Source organism: Cryptomeria japonica, chromosome 11 (assembly GCF_030272615.1).
Source record: "Cryptomeria japonica chromosome 11, Sugi_1.0, whole genome shotgun sequence".
NCBI lineage: Eukaryota > Viridiplantae > Streptophyta > Pinopsida > Cupressales > Cupressaceae > Cryptomeria > Cryptomeria japonica.
Genome location: NC_081415.1, coordinates 599,946,856 through 599,964,631, shown reverse-complemented (window position 1 = coordinate 599,964,631; position 17,776 = coordinate 599,946,856). Strand labels below are relative to the sequence as shown.

At 36.9% G+C, this 17,776-nt stretch overlaps 1 protein-coding gene across 1 annotated transcript; it reads left to right on the top strand.

Moving 5' to 3' along the window:
- The first annotated feature begins 15,222 nt into the window (after positions 1-15,222).
- LOC131038281 (lipase-like PAD4) lies at positions 15,223-17,339 on the top strand. Its single transcript, XM_057970624.2, has 2 exons — positions 15,223-15,397; positions 16,525-17,339. Exons 1-2 carry the CDS (start codon positions 15,223-15,225, stop codon positions 17,337-17,339), a joined length of 990 nt encoding a protein of 329 aa, XP_057826607.2.
- Positions 17,340-17,776: the final 437 nt, after the last annotated feature.

The window sequence follows — 17,776 nt, the reverse complement described above, 5'->3', positions numbered from 1 at the left end:
TTAAATCAAGTTTAATTAATTTATCAAGTAGTCCTATAATTAATTTATCAAAATTAATTATTCCCCCATCCTTCTAAAATCAAATATCACTTATTTCTTCTAAACCCAACTTATTTAATTAATTTCAATTAACTAAGATAATCATGTGATTCCTACAAATCACCCTTTCTAATCCTATCATCTAGCCTAATTAATTCTTCTAGAAGTATGATTGTCATTATTCCTCAATTTTAAATTCCTCCACTCATTCTCTCTCCTCATGTCACATCCTCCTAACTTTCCCACTTGCACTCTAAACACTCATTAAGCCACCTAATCAATCCCCTTATTCATTTGCACATCCCTAAGAAATTCAAATTATTTGAATCTCCCCATGCATCCTCTTCCCAAGGAATCTTTAATTTCTTTATCCATTTATTCTTCCCACACATCCTCTTATTTTGGAATTTTTAATTCCTCTCCCCTTTCTCCAAGGAATTTTATATTCCTTTTTCTCTTCTCAATGTCCTTGGGAACTCTACCCCATGAACCTTAGAGGTATGGAGACAAGAAATGCCTTTATGGCATATCTCTTGAATCCCACACCTTGTCCTCTCAATTGTCTCCTCCATTTCAAATCAATTTCAACCCTTCATTTTAAAATCAATCTTGGCCCTCCATTTTGGCCTCCTCCAATCTATAAATTGGAGTCTCATCTCCTCAGAAATCATGAAGATCCACTTTTCATCTAATCTTATGTTGTCCATTTGAGATCCAAAATCATCCATCATGCCATCATAATGCCAAAATCAGGCCACACTTAGTCATTATTATCCAATCCATCCCTCTATCAAGCATTATCCAATCTTGTTGTGTAGTGGAGCGCAATCCACAATCCTTCCATAGGACCAATCAAGTCAAGTGAGGAAGGGGTGCATTCTTCACTTCACCGGAGGTCTAATCCGAGGAACAAGAGACTGTCTTCATGAAGGTATAATGGTCTTTTTTATGTGTTTTATGTTTATTTCGATTGAGTTTAACCATTAACCCTCTTGTGGATTTTCCCTTGGTTCAGTGGCTATGCCTCTAAAGCCTATAATGGTGGATGAGCCTTTCACCTAGTGGGGATTAGATTTCATAGGAATGATAAACTCTGCATCTAGTGTTGGTCATAAGTGGATCCTCACTGCAACAGATTATTTTACCGAGTGGGAAGAAGCAGTCCCTTTAAAGAATGCAATAGAAGCAGAAATCCTAAATTTCTTAGAAGAACTTGTATCAAGGTTCGGCCCATTGAAAACTATCATCTTAGATAATGCTAAAGTGTTCCTAGGTTTGCGAGTCACGCAGTTCGCTCTGGACCATGGTATATATCTCAACACATCCTCTAACTATTACCCGTAAGGGAATGGCCTAGTAGAATCAATAAACAAGAACCTAATTTGGCTCATCAAGAGGATAGGAGCAGCGAACAAAAGAGAATGGCATATACACCTGAGGAATGTGCTTTGGGCTGATCACCTAACCCTTAAACAAATTCTAAAGACTTCTCCTTATGAGCTAGTCTATGGCAAAGAAGTCGAGGTTCCTGTTTCCTTGGAAATCCCAGCTTTACAGTTGCTCAAGTCATTGGAAATGGAGGAAAATGAACCTATGGAGGTCCGGTTGGCAGAACTGTTAGAACTGCAAGAAGAGAGGGAGAAGGATTTTGACTCCCTGAATGACACACAAAGAATTGTTAAGAAATGGTTTGATAAAAGGAGCTCAGACCCCGGTTTCAAATGTGCAGACCTTGTGTTGAAGTATAACGAACGAGGTGCTAAGCCTGGTCAGCATGCCAAGTTTGATAGTCTTTGGGAAGACCCTTTCTGTATTTTTGAATGCAAGGAACATAACGCTTTCAAGTTGGAGAATATGCAAGGTGAAGCACTAGAGATTCTGGTCAATGGAATCCATCTCACACCATTCATATAAGATTTTTGAAAATGATTATGTAAATATTGTGTGTTCACTTTCCTTGAGGCTATGTTTTTGTCCTAGCTTAAGTCCAAAGTTTTTGAATTCTTAAGCATTTCAAAGCATTCAATTTTTTATGAGCCAAAAGCAAAAACATAAAAGAATGCATTGAAAATTTAAGATTCATGTAATATAAAAGGCTATTATATTTCATTATGTATCGATTTCCTTTACATATACACAGCAAAATTGGCTCTTAGAAATTCCACAGATATTACATTAAGAGCAGAAAAGTAAAATTAGGAAGAGAGAGGGACATCAGCCTTCTTCTTCATCTTCATCTTCCTCATCATCTTCTCCCCCTATGTAATCAAAATCTGATTCTACAAAGATCTTAACCGCCATAAGGGCTAAGAGGTTCATCAAGATTCAGCATAAAGGGAAGATGTAGTCTCTGAAGTCGGTGTACCAGGAGACACCATCAGAAGGTATGAGGAAATGCAAATGCAGCAAAAAATCGCTAGCATGCCACACCCTATCCCGGTGTGTCAGGGTCATGGTTTTGAAGCTAGAAACAAAAGGTAGCCATGGAAACACCTCCCCGTGATCAACAAAGAGCCTCAATTCCGAGGCTATGGGGATTCCCACGTAAGGAACTACAACGTCAACCACTTCATCCAACCCACCCAGATACAGTTGTAGGAAGAGAACTTCAGTAAGGTGGACGATGAGGTGCTTCGACACATTAAAGTCCAATAGTGAAGCCACGAACCAGGAATAGATATCCATGTTTACACGTATCATTCCTCAGAGCTTACAAAATCCTCACCCAAAACCCATTTGATGGCTGCAATAAGGACTTGATTCTTGTGTCTCGTCATCCTCTGAAGACGGTAGTCAGAAATGTTGCCTAAGAAAGTTATCTGCACTGTAGTGCTCACTAGCTTTAAAAGGGTATCCATGATCTTTATTTCCAGCAATTAAATTGAATGCTAAGACAAGTATGGTCATTTGCTCGAGGGATATTTATATAGATGAAGTAGTATAAGCTTAAGGCAGAATTAATAGCTCATTATTCTATGCAAGTTGGTATGTGGTACCAATTAAAGTCGCAATGGGTAAAAATATGGAAAAGACTACAATCTGGTTGCAGAGAAGTTCGAGAAGTGTGCAAGGCATGAGCTTAAGCCATGCATCCATCCGTAGAGCTTACTTATTATGGAAAATCTTGAGTATATTTTGTTTATATGTTTTGTAGGTTGTCTTAAACGTACAACAAGTGAGAGGAGGTGCTTTCCCTGAGGAAGATGTCTGAACTTATTTGATGATGGCAAAATAACGCGTAGTGGCTTTCTAGCCTGCTGAGGTGGCAACTACATGAACATCGTGCAAATAAATTTCACATAAGCAACCTAGGTGGCACATGCATTAAGCAAGCACATAAGTGTATTTTCAACTCGTCGTTCGGTGCGAAAATCAAGGGTAATAACATCTTAAAGAAGATTAATAAGTTGTACAAATGCGCATGCAAAAGTAGTGCCCTGAGGGAGAAAGATATTATTGGTGCCTTAGAAAAAATTGAGAAGCGAAATGCTTCAGAAAATGGCAGCAGAAGGAAGTGTTTCAGGTGACATGGCAAGGCTTACCACAACTGATTCTTTTGTGGATGTATTTGCAGACATATCATATGCCTCCAAAACCCATCTATGTCGAAACAAAGCAAAAAGAGAGGGGCATGCCTAAGAATCCCTTTGTAGTTACAAATATGTATAAAGGGTTTATGACCCAGACCAGCGGAAGTAACCAAAGAACCTCTAGGGCGTGCTTGTCCGAGGATGCTAGTCCATAAGAGAAAAGGTGATCCAGTGTCTTTGGCATGCAAGATTTGGGATTTTGATCTCCCACAATACATTTTTCCAATGGTCCCTCATTGCCTTGAATTAATTGATGCATGCACTAAGAACTTCAAACTGGACTTGGCTATTATTCAAGGATATTTTCTAAGTGGTAATAAGTGTAGATACAATTAAAGATATGATGTGCATTCCCTTGCTCACTAGTGACATAGAGAAATTCTCCAGAGAAGTAGAGAGATACTTACGAAGGAGGAGGGATGTTGTGAGCTTTTGTAATGGTGCAATGGGTAGAGACCCAGGTGAGAAAGATCTTCCAAAATTCCCAATATCAATTAGAGATTTAAAGAAAAAGGACCCGTAGGACGTTTGCTCTATGTTGGCGTATATTTTTGCTTTTGACCATGATTTTAATGTCTACCCATTTCAAATGAGGATGCTTTTCAAGATTCATAAGCAAAAGGATTCATTTTGCTATGATTTTGCAGAGGACCTCGCTCAAGAGATCATTGAGCAACTAATGAATTATAAAAAGCAGTATAAGTTCAGGGACACCTCATTCCTGGTCCATATGTTTTTGCACCAAAATGTAGACTTTTTTAGTCAATATATGGAATTATCTACCCATGATAATGAGAAGAGGAGAAATATTGTAACTGCATGAACCCCTATCCTATTTGCCACTTATAATTCTTATGTTTTTTTGGATGCCTTCTTAACTCCTGCCTTGCATGATTTAAGAAAACAAGGTCTAGATTATTACACTTGCTTTTCCAAAGAACAAATTGGCTAGATGATATCGTGTCAAACCCATTGTGACTGGATCTTGGGTAAGGATTTCTCTCTTATTTGATTCCATGGTTTTACAAAGGAAGCTTTTCGCCTCCCGTCCTATGTCACTAATCGTACCCTAGCCCTGGAATTTTTTAGGCACCTGCCATAATCAAACTTTGCATAGGCTCAGGAAGGCATGACGCTTCTATCACCCAAGACCATAAGATGTTAGGGCCCATTACACTTGATAAAAGGCTTCATGTAGAAGGAATTCTTTCCATGAAACTAGTCCAACTAGGGCAAGTAGTTATTGATGACAAATGGAGCTATGATCTGAATGGTTGTCTATCGAAGCGGAAGATACCCATAGTACACATGCCTCACGAATATTGGGAGGCCCAGATAAGTCCAACCAAGGAAGTCCATGATCTATATGTGGATCTTGCTTTTGTTTCTAAAGAAGAGTGACCACCATGGTTAAAATTTTATAAGCCAACGAGAAAAGCAGACCCAGCCAATAAGATCCCTGCTATTTTGCAAATAAGGATGGATGAGGATGGTTGGCCTGAAGAAAAAAGGGTGGCCTTTTGGACATACAGATATATGATTCAACACCTTAGGACAGGGATGTCGAACATCCCTACAAATGAAGTTTTTGAACAGGAATGGAAGAAGTACCGTGGTAATGACAGTGTTGATAGTGATTATAACGAGCTCCCCCAGGTGGTACTGTTATGACAGAGCCAGTTATTTTGCAAGAAAATAAACAACGGAGGGAGAAGGGTAAACAGATTAAACAAAGGCCAATATATCAACCCTCTCGACCTCTAGCGACATATGAAGCCATAAGGAGGCCTCACTCACAAATTTTAAGAAAGAGGCCTATTGAAACATTTCAGTCTCAAAATCCTTTCGATGTTGTTTTGATAACCTCAAGGAAGAGACATAACACGACCATTATTTCAGTACATGCTTTGACACAAGCACCCATTGCAACTTAAGTTTCAGTCGTGCAAACAACATCTTTGGCTCAGGTGTGTTTTTCTCCCCCTCTTCTTTCTACTCAATCTCTAATTTCACCAATGGCCTCAATTCTTCAAGCCTCTACTATTACCTCAAGTTCCCCTGCTACTATAATATCAATTGCAATCTCTACATGGGCTTCATTGACCTCTGAATCTATTGGCTTTTCGTTCACTTCCCTGCACAATCTCTCACCATTTGTCACAATAGCTAGCGCTTCCCCTTTCGCAATGACTCCAAGTCAATCAACATCCACATCTTTAGTAGTACAAGCTTTAGGGTTTGCAAGTCCAACACCTCTGACATTGATAGGTGTTGGCCCTCTTTTCTCCCCTCCCACTGGTGTTTTACAATGAATCCCTCCATTTTCTCCTGCCACCCTTACTTTGCCTATTCAGAATCAATGGAAAAACCCCATGGTCTCAATTCCATTTGCTCTTCCTCCCGGGGTCCCTTTCGCAAGGCAACCCATTCCATCTCCATCTGATTTCATCCAATAGGTAACTTACGATAGGCTCACTCGAGCTCAAAGGTCACAAAAATAAAGAGAAAAGGATGTTCAGAGACTTGTTGAGCCTAGTACCTAGACTCTATACAACGAAGATCATGAGAACCTATTGTTTGCAGCCATGACACCAAATATCATCAAAGCGACAAGACAAATGAGGTCGAAGGAATATACAATGCACGTCGTTGGAAACATCTTGAAACATGTGAGGCCGCAAGATAAAGTAGAACTCATGGAGGGAACCTAGAGGGTGGTATCGTCAAATTTCTTGAAGCATTTTCGACGCTTAGAGAAGGTCATGACTGAGTTGGAGGCCATTAAAGCCACAGTCAAGCATTTACAGAAAAGAGAGAAAGCTAGGGAGGCAGAAATCGCCTGAACTCAGTCTAAAGCTCAGTAAGAGAAAGTGGAAAGAGAGAGGCTCTAGAATGAATTAAGCAAAGCAGAAGCCCAATTACAGGCGGAAGAGACCACAAAGAATGAATCAATCAAAAAGTTTCAGGAAAAGGAGCAGGATCTTTTATGGATGCGGGCAAGTTTCCTCAGATGTAGCTCGAATCCAAGCCCAATTATAGGCCACCATCAAAGAGAAGGATTAGTATTACCAGGAGCTGAGTGGCACATAAGTTCTCCTCGTAGAGGCGAAGAAGGCAAAAGAGCAGGCATTGCAAAAATTACAAGATAAGCAAGCCCAACTTGGTAAGGAGTTGCATGATGCAAGAGTGGCTTTGGAAAGTGAACACAACAGTCATTGCCAAAGGCATAAAGAAGTACAAGAAAAGATTGTGGAGATCACAAGGCTACAATAGCAAGTGTCTGACGCAACCCCGAAGACTAAAGAGTTGATTAAGAAACTAGAATTGAAGGATGTTGAAATCAAGCTCCTCTCGAAACCTTCCGCACTTCCTCCTATTCCTCCCATAGATTTTACTCCTATAATACAACAGTTGTAAACCTCGGGTTGGGAGAGGGTGAACCAATCTTTTGCCTCTTTGCAACCGGTCCTCAAATTCTTAGCAGGTGCCCAGACATTGTGTGTCGACATAGCCAGTACCATTGAGCAGATCATGTAGTCCATTGCACCTAAGATTCTCGGCTCTCAGAAGCTAATCAACTGGCTATATGTTGCTTCCTAATCAGAAGTTGACTGCAATAGGGATTGAATATCACAGAGCAATGGCAAGGAAGTAAAATAAGCTCATAAATTGTAATAAGGCAATTGTTCGAGCTATGTCTAGCTTGACATCATTGAAATATTTGATTGGGCACATAAGGGACCGATTTGAGCAGTTTGTGAAGAATGGCCTCCCTTCACCTTTCCTCCGTGATGACTCAGTTATGAAGATCGAGTAGGTTCTAGACTTGATAGATAAACGTCATCAGGACCAGTCGTATCTCCAAGCTTTGAGTGACACTCCTAATGCTGGTGAGATTGAAGAATCGATTCACCTCTTAGCTCGGCCCCGCATTCTCATTGAGCTAGCTCTTAACAAGATAAGTGGCATGCCTTTTAAAGAAATCATTGATTTGGGTCAGGATCATCAAAGTCTTAAGTCCCAAACTTTTCCCTCAGTAGGCGATTGGCTCCCTTTGCAGAAGTCCCTCGACCAACTCTTCGAAGCAAGCGCATAAATCAAAGTCTTGGGTGTCGTCATCTCGTAGGCACAATTTCCCAAAAGTCACTAGAAAGCTGTGGATTTATAATCCACATTGCCCCATAAACGCCCCCTTTTATTTTGCTTAGGCTCGTGGCCCTCTTTTTGATTGGGCAGGATTAAGGTTGCAGTTCACGTATGCCCACCACGTTTTGGCGTGGCCTGTCTTTTTATGAGCCTTCTCTTCTTTTGTATTGCGGAGCCCCGCTTGAGCGCCACATGGCATCACCTTTGTCCTCTCTTGTGATTTTTTTAATACAACTGGTTGGGACGAAATTCGAGAGACACGTGTTTGCTCCGCAGGATGTTTTGATGTTGTAGTTTTCTCAAGGGTGAGACTCTTCGTCATGTCATTTTGTGTCACTTCAAAGCGATGCAAAAAGCTCCACACATCCATGTAATAGAAAGCGAGACCACTTGTGAGGCATGACTAGGGGAAAGGACCAAGTAGTTGAGCATGTACCAATTATTGTGAGGGTTGTTGATACCTTTTGTTCCAATAATTGTAAAAATAAAAACTATTCTTTGAAAAAAAATATATCATTTTTTGTGTCTTTATATATCAATAATTGCAATACATCAAATCAGTTTGAATTATTATGGCATGTATCATTGATTTACTAAATTTCATGCAACTATTAAACAAAAAACATTCAATACATGTTTCATATTAAATAAATTAAAACAACATTCCTACAACTCAACACACTTTTGATGTAATATAAAATACAGTTGTAAAATGATTATATTAATATTTGTACAATTTTATAAAACAAATATAAAACATTGTATTACAATTTGTACAATTTTACATGATAAAGTGTCAAATCACTGATATATGGTTGACCAACTTGTGAGGCAAAACAGTCCCATCACTCATTCACAATTGTTCAACTTGTCATCCTCTAATAGCCAGCTTCTGAATATAAATGTTCAGATTCTAGTTTGCAACCACCAAATCTGGGACCTGAAACATTAAATAGAGCAATTGTGAGGCTCTCCATTCGATTGAAAACAAACAATTAATGCAAAAAAAATTAAAATTTACCTCCCATAAATCCACCTCATGTACTCTTATCCAATAGAAATGCAGAAATCCATACCCACGGATCAAGCAAGATCATAAAATGGCCATAGATCAAGCAAGATCAAAAAATAGCCACAGATCAAACAAATCAAATAAGATTTAAAAAAAGGAGGGAAAATGTCATATTAATGTAGCTTACGATGAAGGAGAGTTTTTACAATTACATTCTCCCTGCACTATTGTAAAACCTTCACATTCCTCCTTTGTTCAGTGCATACATACATTACTTCTTGCTACAGACCTTTGTTCAGTGCATACATACATTACTTCTTGCTGCAGACTGATTCACATTCCTCCTTCGTTCAGTAAATAATCAAGATTTCTTGCATACATTACTTCTTGCTGCAGACTGACTCTGTGCACATAATATCTGATCGTGTGCTGTCATAGATTTCAGGTATTTTGTTTTCATTATTGTTTAGTTTAGTTGACTGTGTTGTCATAAATTGCAGGTTTTTTGTTTGTTTATATAATTTCTGACTGTGTGTTATCATAAAATACAGATATTGTGTTTTTGTTTGTTTATATAATCTCTGACTGTGTGTTGTCATAAAATACAGGTATTTTGTTTTCACTACTGTTTGGTTGGCACTGTGCTAGCATAAATTCCAGGTACACTCACATTCTTGCATACATTACTTCTTGTTGCAGACTGACTCTATGCACATAATATATGATTTTAGCTTAGTTGTCTATCATTTTATGTAGTTTAGTTGTCTATCATTTTATGTAGTTTAGTTGTCTATCATTTCATGTATTTTGTTTTCACTACTGTTTAGCTTAGTTTAGTTCTCTGTGTTGTCATAAATTGAAGGTATTTTGTTTGTTTATGTAATTTTTGACTTTGTGTTGTCATAAAATCCAAGTACTTTGTTTTCACTTCTGTATTTTGTTTTCATTTTCACTACTGTTTAGTCTATGTTGTCATAAATTGAAGGTATTTTGTTTGTTTATATAATTTTTGACTGTGTAAATTTCAAGTATTTTGTTTTCACTACTGTTTGGCTGGCACTGTGCTAGCATAAATTCTAGGTAATTTGTGTTCATTACTGTTCAGTTGACTTGTTTTTACTACTTTTTAGTTTATATATATATATATATATATATATATATATATATATATATATATATATATATATATATATATATATATATAATCAATCCTCATATATCTATTTCATTACTATTCAGTTGACTTGTTCTTACTACTATTTAGTTTCACAGTATACATATATATTATTATATATATATCTGCATATATTCCATAGTTCACTTATATATATATATGCACACATACATACAGATGTGTATATATCTGCATACATACATACAGATGTGTATATACTTAATGTTTGATGTTATTTACTCCCAAAACCATCCATTCCATTAAAAGTTCAAATTGTTGCCAAAGACAATATTGCTTCAGAAGCTTATATTCCATAGTTCACCTATATATATATATATATATATATATATATATATATATATATATATATATATATATATAATATATATATATATATATATATATATATATATATATATATATATATATATATATATATATATATATCTGTGTGTGTGTGTGTGTGTGTGTGTACTTAATGTTTGATGTTATTTACTCCCAAAACCATCCATTCCAGTAAAAGTTCAAATTGTTGCCAAAGACAATATTGCTCCAGAAGCTTATATTCCATACATACATACATATATCTGCATACATATATATATCTGCATACATACATATATCTGCATACATACACACACACACACACACACACACACACACACACACACACACACACACACACACACACACATATATATATATACATACAGATAGATGTGTATATACTTAATAGTTGATGTTATTGTTGTTTAGGCACTATGACAACAGGTAAGGCAACAACAACAGGAAAGGCAAAAGGAAAGACAACAGGAAAGAGACGAAGCAAAAGAACAACCCAAATGTTGAGGAACCGTTACCCACATGGTGTTAAATTCCATTTGGTGAAGGATAAGATGGCGACACTGCAATTAATCCACCTCAGGATGACATAACTTGTAATACTGCAGATGAAAATGTAGAAAGAACAAACACTCCTTTACAGTCTTCTCAACATCATGGAGATAAAAAATCCAGTTATAACGGTCAATGGACAGAAGAAGACATGGAATGTGCTATGAAAGATGTTGAAGACAATTCATATTCCATAAGAGCAGCTGGAAAAAAGTGGGGAATTCCTACGAGCACTTTAACATTTTGGCTTTCAGGGCTGACAACAACAAAAAGAAGAGGTCCACCAACGATCCTTTCGTTGGAAGAAGAGCTAGAAATTGTTGACTGGTGCAAAGATATGGCGCAACTTGGTCACGGATTAGAGATCATTCAGCTAAAGTCACATGTAGCTCATATATGTGAAACAAGGCCAAATCCATTCAAGAATGGTTTCCCAGGCAGATCATGGTGGACAAGTTTCCGCAAACGTCATCCAGATTTGACAATAAGGACTGCAGAGGGTCTGGACAGAGATAGAGCAGTAATGCTACGACCAAGTATTGTGACAGATTTTTAAGACAACCTGGAGAAATTGTACAATGCTTCTGAATACGGACCAACAAAAATATGGAATTGTGATGAAACAGGTGTGCAAGCAGGCAGGAACTGCGGGATGCGAGTAATTGCAAAGTTGGGTAGTAGAAGTGTCCCACAAATTTTATCAAAGAGCAGAGAGTGGATAACAATTTTATGTTGTGTTAATGTAGCAGTTCATAGCATTCCAGGATTTTATCTTTTCAAGGCCAAAAGACAGCTTAAAAACTACATTGCCAACTATGAACCGGGAGCATGTATGGCTGCACAACCACATGCTTGGATGACAAAAGAATTATTTTTAAATTGGCTATATCACTTTGCCAGATCTGTTCCGGGTGGAGTTTCACCCACAAACAGACATCTCCTTATATTTGACAGTCATCGAAGCCATGTTGCTTTGACCACAATCCATGAAGCAAGATCTCTTGGTATTGATCTTCTAACATTGCCTGCCCACACCAGCCACAAATTGCAGCCTCTAGATGTGAGTGTGTTCTCTCCATTCAAGGCACATTTCAAATCTAAAAGGTCAAAATGGATGGCCAAACATCCACACATAGAAATAAGGAGAACTGAATTGGCAGAACTTGCAAGTAAAGCATTCAAACTTGCCCTGACATCTGAAAACATCATAGCTGGTTTTCGAAGGACCGGAATATGGCCTTTAAATAAAGATGCTCTTTGTAATGACATGAGACCAAGTGATGCATTCAATTTACAAGATGATAGTGATGTTGCAGGCATTGCTAGCGTCTTAAGATTAGCTGGCTATGGAGAGGCACAAGTGGAAGAGTGTTTGGAACAATGTGTGAAACAAATGAAAGAATTGGAAGCACAACAAACAGAAGAACCAACTGAAAGCACATGCTCACCAAGTCATATCAGCCAAACACAATATGAAAATGGCATACATGAAGACTTCAGTTTACCATCACAGTTTGAACAACCTAATTGGATTAAAGAAGGAGCATAACATTTAGGAATACAGATTGACATGGAAAATGAAGAAGTTTCTTTATCCATGCCTTCACCTCCAATGCTTAGCTCTGAGGTCATTCATTATTATGCTGATACAATGGATTGGGAGAATTCAAATTTAGAAACTAATGAAGTTGCAGCAGATGAGCAAGATGGACACAATCAAGGTTCTTTGAAGACAACTGCAGCATTTGAGATAGAAGACGAAGCTGAAGAAATCTTATGCAGTCAAGGCTCTTTAAAAAAATTTCTGAAGTTACCCATTGAAAGGGTGAGAAATAGGTCTAGTCTTCTTTCTAACAATAATGCACTTAAATTGGGCAGTAAATCCCAAATCCTTACTTTTGATGAATACATAATTCGGGAATAGAAAAAAGAAGCAAGAAAAGCTGAAATTGAAGAGTTGAAAGTAAGGAAGAAAAAACAAAAAGAGGCAAGGAAACTTGAACAAATTGCAAGGAGAAAGAGGAAAGATGAGGAAAAGCTTGAAAGACAAATAATAAAGCAAAGGAAGGAAGAAGAAAGGGCACAACAGCAAAAGGAGAGGGAGTTGAAAAAGAAACAAAAGCAGATGAGCAAGCAAAAGAAACCAGCAAAAGAGCAAGTGAACGAGGATGTTGCAATTATTGTAGGGGAGAGGAGTACTCCATCAACACCATTGCCTCAGCATCATCAAACTTTACAAGACATGTACAATATCTTAACACCTGCATATGCTGCTCTTAGTAACCTCCAAGCTAGTTACCATAACAATTTAGAACATACTGCAATCAGGGCAGGGCACAATAGTACTCCATCAACTCCCCTACCTGGCCATCATCAGATTTTAAGAGATATGTACAATATTCTAACCCCAGCGTATGTCACCCTTAACAACATCCATGTTCCAACTACTCATAGCCCCCCTCACTCTCCTATCAAACAATTCCAATTTGGCGAACTGCTAGATGAAAATATATTTGGTAGTATAACTCCTATTATACCACAGGTTGATGCAGCTATTGCAGAAAAAACAATGACAAGGAGTCCTATGGAAGAGCCAGATGCAGCTGTTGTAGAAAAAATGATAACAAGAAGGCCTGTGGAGGAGCCAGAACCCTTCCCTGGCTTTATGGTGAACTGATGAAACTAATCAATGCTGCATGCTTGAATTCAGAATTTTGGATTGCATTGCAAGTCTTGTTTTGTAGGTTGGCCATTTTGCAGTGCATATAAGCTGGGGAGATTCTGCAATATCTTTATGTCAATATAGCGAATGTGGTGCTACTTTATAATATCTATTGATGTGGAGTAATTTTGTAATTTCTATCTATATATCAATAGAATGAATATGTGTAGGAGTCAAAGTAGACGTTGTGTAGTGTGTAGGTTGGCCATTTTGCAGTGCATATAAGCTGGGGACATTTTGCAATATCTGGTGCCATTCTGTAATATCAATTGATATGGGTCCATTTTGTAATATCTATCTACCTATATATCAATACAATGAATTGGTCCAACACCATCTTGTAATATCTGCATATCAGTGCAATGAGTGCATTGCTATTATGGATACTAAAACTACAACTAATGTTATGTCAAGTATTTGCATTACGTATGTATGAGTGTATGTATGTATATATGTATGTGTATGTGTATGTTTATGGATACTAACAATGCAACAAATATTATGGAAAGCATTTGCATTACGTATGTATGAGTGTATGTATGTACATATGTATGGATGTGTATACATACACATACGCATGCACATGCACATACCCCCTACCAATCATAGTGAATTAGCACACCCAATCTTTTGTTACCTTTGACCTAGTTGAACATATTGTCACCTAAAAAATTCACCCCCTAACACATGAAAACCATTAACATTATATGATTGTACATATTAACATTATATGATTGTACATTATGTTATTAATAATTAAATAAAATTAAATCATATCCATTTTTTACTCATCGAATAGTCAAACAATTTCTATTAAATAAGTGAATGAATAAAAACTAAAAACTAAATAAAACTAACCTAATACCTACTCAACCCTTATCTTTTCTATCCTCCACAGCCTTCCCCAAACGCTGTTGCCATTGTTTGCATTTCAAGAGCATGCATCCTCTGCCGCCATAGGAGCTACTTTGTCACCTTTGTCACCATGAACAGAGATGTGGCAACCAGAGCAACCAGGGTAGGGCATTCAGATAGATATATACATACAAATGCATACATAAATATATACATATACATATACATATACATATATATACATATATATATATATATATACATGTATATATGTATATATATATACATGTATATATATATATATACTTACAACTATATACATATATATATACATGTACATATATATATAGAAGTATGTATATATATACATGTACGTATATATATATAACATCATATCAGCAAGTTGCTACAAATCTGAACAACCCACTGCCAACAACAAACAAGGAGAACTTCAGAAATTCGTTTCATCAAAGACAACCACATATAACCAAGTTCCATCTTTCCTTTTATGGCTATTGTTTTCCATGCAATCATTTTGGTCGAAAAGTAGTAGATTACAGAATTTGTACAAACAATAATACTAGTCTATCCAAAAGAAACTATAATCATTTGCCCATCTAATGGATTGTAACATTACATGCTACAAGTGCAGCAATTTTAAGCACATAACACGGTTTTGTGGACTTATGTTATTCATGTCCATATTCTCGCAAGGTTCATATTTCAATTGAGCACATCATGTTGAACTTCGGGTATATTTTCAATTGAAACAGGTCAGCTTCTAGTTGAAATGAAAAAGAAGGGTTTAACTCCTGATAAAGTGACATTTAATTTTGTTATCAATGGATTCTGTTTGGAACGCAATATAAGGGCAGCACAGAATGTTTTATGTGACATTTTAGAGAAGGGCTTGGTTCCTGACATGGTAACTTATAGTACGCTAATTGATGGATACTGCAAGGGAGGCAATATGCAAGAGGCATTAATTTCCAACTTTCTACTTGAAACCCAACATTTAGAAAACGTTTTGCCTATTTATATATCATGCCCAGTTCATTGATTTACTTTGAAAGTACTTTCTAACCAATCTATAAGTAGACAATGCACTACAATTACTGACCTTGAGCATGAGTTTTCTGAATTCAACCGTTTAATATTTAAATCGTTGTTATGTTTCAGATCTGTATGCAGCACTTATGATCAAGGCTTGAACCTTACCCATTTAAGGTTTCTATAGAGAAAAGACTAGATATATGCTGTTGATTCCAGAGAAATGTTAAAATTTTATAGATTAGTTAAAAATCAAATTGAAGATATTTTATTAGTTGTCAGGATGCTCTGCCATTGAATTGTGAAGTCTTTTTTAATGATAAGTTCATCTTTGGTTTAGGGATGACTTATCTTCCAACACGCCTTTCTGATCTACATTGTAGATGTTCAGGACTCTTATCTTGACCTAACTGTGCTGACCTGGACTTTGATTCCCTTCTAAACTTTCTATGGATCAGTTAGGAATTGAACATAGGACCTCCCATTTACTATTTTGAATGCTCTGTTACTAAACTAACAGCCCTTCTATAACTGATTCATCCTCAATTCAAGGATGAGTGATCTTTTCCAACAGAAAAGTACACTGAACTACTCACTGTTCTGTGTAGTTTTATGGCTATCTATCTTAATTTATGCAATTACCTATGCTTGTTAATTCTCGACATGTTTTATACTAGACTCAGAAACTAGAATAAATTAGACTCAGAAACTAGAATGATGATAAACCATGAAACATGATCCCTTGATGTTAAAAATGTTATACAATCAAAATCTAAAAATCTCTGTATATTGATTTTATACTATCAATTAATATTAAAAATTTGATTTAAAATTTACAAAAATTAAGATCATTTATAGTTGGTGTGAAATAAAAGAGTTTTGAACTTAAGTTATACTTATATTCTTACTCCCAAAATAACGGTTGAAAGTTAAAAATAAATATTTTTTTCTTTAAAAAAGATGAGATTTCTAGATGCGGTGGCTTCTTAGGAAGCTCTGTTTACTCTAATTATTTTCTCTCAATGTTGTTTACTGTATTTAGAAATCGAAACTAACGACTTTTACTGTTGGACTAAATCTGCATTTGATGCCCTGAAAAAGGCCGCAAATTTGAAAAACCAGCATGACATGGACATCAATGACCTAAATTCAGAGTTGAGCGAGAACCAAAGTAGACTGGCAGAGCTGGAATGGTACATTAAAACAATATCTAAGGGCAACAGCTGTAGCTCCTACGATGTTTTCAGGGACCTGGGCGAAAAGAAAGATTTTCGTATTAATCGGCATAGAATGAATCCAGAAGATTTCTGGGATAAAATTATTGATATGGTGAAGAATCATCAATTGCCCAGTGACTTCCGATACCAAAACAAATGGATCAATGCTGGCACTGCATACAGAAGACTTGTAGAGCCTCTGGACGTTACATACTTCTATCATCTACACAGCGACAGGGGAAGCTATCTCTCAACTAAGAACAGGCCGCTCCGTCATAGGGTTCTGGAAAAATGGCTAGATGATAAAAACCAAACTCGCATTGAAAGAGGTAAAAGGGGGAAAAAGGCTCGCACAAAGTTTGCATCCTTAAATGAGGACTCTCGCTTTTGGGTTTGTGTACAAGAAGCCCTGAAAACCCTTCAACAGCAAGTCATGACAGAAAGCCTTGAGAAGTTTGAAGATTATGTGTGGAGGATGATCACAGATAAGAGTAGTAAGATGGAACTTACTTTGGTTAGATACTGCAATCATTTTAAAAACATATGGCTCTCAGTAGTTCAACAGTGGACACATCTGTTTATCTACCAAACTTTGTTTTTTCATCCACTTACTCCAATGGTGGGACGTAGTGGACCGTAAAACAGTCCTGTCCAGTCCTTTATAATATCATGTTAGATGGGGAAAGATATTTGTGCAGACAATTGTACATAACGTCACGCAACCACTAAAACAATACAAAAGTGTCCATTTGCTTTAAAAGTGAAGAAAACATCCACAAAGAGATTTATTATACAGGGCACTAAAAAGAATTTGATGATGCCCAACGAAGGATACAAATGGGGAAACGGGATTTGGGTATCCTTAATGAACAGAACTTTTCTACCCAAAATACAAAACGGGGAACAGAAATCAGGGACCGGAATTTTCTCATTTTTAATGACCAGAGCTGTTCTTAGTTCTTACCCAAGACCAGGGTAAATAGCAAATTTGTAACCCTAGCCAAAGATTTTTGGCAAGTAAATAGCAAGAAGAATGCATAAAACGAGACAAAAATAAACATCAAGAAATTTGTAACC